Below are 4,357 nucleotides of genomic sequence, written 5' to 3' on the forward strand. Positions count from 1 at the left end.
TGGGGGTGGGGGTGGGGGATGGAGGGGGTGGGGGGTAAGAGGCTTCACAAAGGCATGAGCATGCGCGGTGGCCTGTTTGTGTGTATGTTTGCGTGTGATACATTCATGTTTGTGTATCTTTGTGTGAGTGATTGCATCCTAGTGTGCAACATTTAATCATGACAGATGTCATGCAGCTCTTTTGAGTCTGCCTCGGGATATGATATCAACAGCCAACGAAGGTGCGATATGACGGCTAAGGAACAGATGATATCACACCATGTAATTATTAGATAGCATTACTACAGACAGAGAAGGCTTTCCCTATGACTAGTTGCTGGTTTAATTGAATTTTCCTTTGCACAAGTGCAGTTAAAATTGTACGTGAATCTAACAGCTTTATTTTTCTCAAGCGCTCTTCCAATGCTCTCTTTTCCAGTGGTATTGATATCAAGCGTTCGTTGGCAGTTGTCCTCCGTGTCCCAACTCAAGGACACGGTCTGAATGGCCGAGCCAAAACACAGGCCTAAACGCCGTCACCTTTCAGTGAGCTGCTGGTAGAAATGTTGCAACTGAATTATTTTTTTTTAATCATCTGTGGAAAATAAAATGAGAGTAAAAAAGATGAGGCGCACTCTCCAAAAGGCTGCTCCCTCGTGGACACACAGCCAATGGCATCAGTCAGCCGGATGACTTTCTTCCCCGTGAAAAAAAAAAAGGGCTCATAACTTTACCAGGATGTCTCTGTTAAATCATTTTGCTTTGCTTCACTTTAATCAGATTTGTTTATCTCTTGTGTCCGCTTGTAGACACAAGAGGGCGCAAGAGCACCACTGGTCCACTGAACAGGACTGCTCAGATCTCTAAGGTCTCATTTACCTTCCTTCCATTCTTCCTTCCTTCCTTCCTTCCTTCCTTCCTCCCTTCCATCATTCCTTTTTAAACATGGAGGGTTTTTTTAATTATGAGTTCGATTATAGCCTTTTTAATAATTATGTCTCATATTGGTTTTACAGCTGTGAAAATTGCTTATTTTCTGTTATAGATGAGGTAGGTAGCTAAATGTATGTATGTATGTATGTATGTATGTATGTATGTATGTATGTATGTATGTATGTATGTATGTATGTATGTATGTATGTATGTATGTATATGCATCCCCCTCATCAGATTTTCTTTTTACATATCTCATAAATCTATAATTTTGTTATCCTGTTTCAATGTTATATCCTTCTCTCTCGGATGTGTGACTAATGTGTTTGTTTTGTTTTTTGGTTTTGTTTTGTTTTGTTTTGTTTTTTTTTTTGGTCTACATGGTGATTGTGGTCGCGTGGCTCGAGTCCTGGGCTGTTCCGGTGACGTCTGGATATACATTTTATAATCCATCCATTGTCCAAACTGCTTATCCTGCTCTAAGGGTCGTGGGAATGCTGGAGCCTATCCCAGCAGTCATTGGGCAGCAGGCGGGGGGACACCCTGGACAGGCCGCCAGGCCATCACAGGGCCTGCAGGGAGATCTGTGACCAGTAAATCCAAGCAATAAGCTGGAAATTAAAGTAGTACCAGCTTTTTAACATATCAGTGAATTCATTTTGTTGGCATAGTGTGATGCAAGATTGAGATGGCTTGGACATGTGTGGAGGAGAGATGCTGGGTATATTGGGAGAAGGATGCTGAATATGGAGCTGCCAGGGAAGAGGAAAAGAGGAAGGCCAAAGAGGAGGTTTATGGATATGGTGAGGGAAGACATGCAGGTGGCTGGTGTGACAGAGGAAGATGCAGAAGACAAGAAGAGATGGAAATGGATGATCCACTGTGGCGACCCCTAACGGGAGCAGCCAAAAGTAGTAGTAGTAGTAGTAGTAGTAGTAGTTGTAGTGGTAGTAGTAGTGGTAGTAGTAGTAGTGTGATACTATGGGAAGATGGCACAATCACCATTCAGATCAGTTCTCTAGAAGTGTCATCTTCCCTTTGCATTTTGCCTTCCGCCGGACACAAACCTCCCAGGAAATAGATTGCTATATATTATTATAGCAATCTGTTTATATTGTAGCAATTATATTGTATAATTCCATCATAATTCTTTTATCCTCTTTCAGTGTTGTATTCTGTAAATTGTGTAAACACAATATCCATTGCATGTTGTCTGTCTTGAAGGAGAGATCCCTCCTCTCTTGCTCTCCCTGAGGTTTATTCCTATTTCTGCTCCCTGTTAAAGGTTTTTTTTTTTTTTTTTTTTTTTAGGGAGTTGTTCCTTATCCGTTGCGAGGGTAGAAGGGCAGGATGTTGTGTTGCTGTAAAGCCCCCTGAGGCAAATTTGTAATTTGTGATATTGGGCTATACAAATAAAACTGACTTGACTTGACTATATAGTAAGTATGTATGTACCTGGTACGTATGTATCTATCTATCTATCTGTCTGTCTGTCTATCTATCTATCTATCTATCTATCTATCTATCTATCTATCTATCTATCTATCTATCTATCTATCTATCTATCTATCTATCTATCTATCTATCTATCTATATGTATATATGTATATATATCTATCTATCTATCTATCTATCTATCTATCTATCTATCTATCTGTCTATCTATATCTATCTATCTATCTATCTATCTATCTATCTATCTATCTATCTATCTATCTATCTGTCTATCTATATATATATCTATCTATCTATCTATCTATCTGTCTGTCTATCTGTCTATCTATCTATCTATCTATCTATCTATCTATCTATCTATCTATCTATCTATCTATCTATCTATCTATCTATCTATCTATCTATCTATCTATCTATCTATCTATCTATCTATCGTCCCCTCTGTTGTTTGCTTACTTTATTTTTCTTACTTTATTTCTTTGATCAAACCACTCTTTTTTCTTTTTTTCTTACTCTTTCTTTTAAATCATTGACATGATTATACCTCTTTGTCGTTGATACAGATTAAGGGATAAACTGTTGAAAATGCAAGTTGGGCTGCATCATAGTACAGAGACAGATGTAGCTGGGTGGATTTCATACGATTGTTTGTTCAACTTAATGTTATGCACCCCATTCTTGAAAATCGAAACATATCATAAAGAAAAATCCATGCACCCGTTTTTGTTTTTGTCATTTTAAAGGGTTGAAATGGATGACGACTTTCACTTGGGCTACTAATTATCCATGAAGAGCACGTCTGTGTGCTTATTTGTAAGTGATCTCTCTCGTCTCTCTGCCGCTTCATGAGCCTCGCGGGATGCTGAGCCGTGCTGACGTCACTGCAGGTCCCTTCGTCCCTCCTTCCCTCTCTCTCTCTCTCTTTCACTCTCTCTCTCTCTTTCACTCTCTCTCCCTCTCTCTCTCTTTCACTCTCTCTCTCTCTCTCTCCCTATCTATCTATCTCCATCTCTCACTCTCAATCATAATTCTGCGCGAGGAGAGAGAGAGAGAGAGAGAGAGAGAGAGAGAGAGAGAGAGAGAGAGAGAGAGAGAGAGAGAGAGAGAGAGAGAGAGAGAGAGAGAGAGAGAGAGAGAGAGAGAGAGAGAGATCCCTGTTCCGTGGGTCCATTTCAGAGACAGGGGCTCCGTAATATTTTTCCTTTCGTGCACTATCGTGGCTACGTGTACAAGCTGTTAGCAAGCCCCGCCCCCTCCAGTGATAACGTAGTTACTGCGAGGAATTACTTTTCCCAGCTGTCCATCTCTTTCGTCACCCGCTGTTTCTCCGGTGCGTCGCCGATGTCGAGAGTGGTCGCAGCACCCCGGCACAAAATGGGGATTTGAACCGAGCAGCGAGGTGGGAGAGGAGAGAAAGGATTTGTCTTGTCTTGCTTTTGTTGTTTTTTTTTTTTTTTCCTTATTAGTTTTGTTTGGTTTTTCTGCATGTGCATCTGCTCAGCTGCTGCCAGTTAGAGGAGATCATGCAACTGAAGCTATGGCGAGCTTTCCTCCTCACGGCCGTCCTGTGCCAACCGGGAGTCTCCGACAAATATGGTAAGAAGCTGGAGAATCCGAGGGTCAGAGACAGAGCTGCCCGATGTGGGGGAACAAATTGAGATGGGGGCATTCAGGGGAGATAGGTGAGGGGGGGTCTATCGGTGCTTAGTCTTCGGGGGGGGTGGTTGATTTTGGTATTCCTTTAGATGTGTTCATGTACTTCTAGTCGTTTGAGCAACTGGACATTTTCAGTGGATGATGTGGGATGTCATCCCCCCCTCCTCCCCAACCCCTTAATATGCCTATTAAAGTCATGCATGTGTACAGGTTATCTATGATGTGGAAGCTTGAGGAGATACATGTTTACCTGCGCCCATCAGTTTAAATCTTACAGTTGTGAGATGCTAACAGTTGGGCCTTGCACTCACAGGAAGGATGTCATTAGTATTTT

The 4,357-nt window shown here is 41.6% G+C and overlaps 1 protein-coding gene across 1 annotated transcript in view; it reads left to right on the forward strand.

Moving 5' to 3' along the window:
* Positions 1–3,597: 3,597 nt before the first annotated feature.
* The window catches only part of ptprna (protein tyrosine phosphatase receptor type Na), a 63,343-nt gene continuing 62,583 nt past the window's right edge, over positions 3,598–4,357 (forward strand). The window contains exons 1-2 of the mRNA XM_056289426.1: positions 3,598–3,766; positions 3,869–3,963. Coding sequence (XP_056145401.1) covers positions 3,891–3,963 — 73 coding nt within the window. The 5' untranslated portion in view covers positions 3,598–3,766; positions 3,869–3,890. The remainder of the gene's footprint in view (positions 3,767–3,868; positions 3,964–4,357) is intronic.

This window comes from Lampris incognitus, chromosome 11 (assembly GCF_029633865.1).
Source record: "Lampris incognitus isolate fLamInc1 chromosome 11, fLamInc1.hap2, whole genome shotgun sequence".
Taxonomy (NCBI): Eukaryota; Metazoa; Chordata; class Actinopteri; order Lampriformes; family Lampridae; genus Lampris; species Lampris incognitus.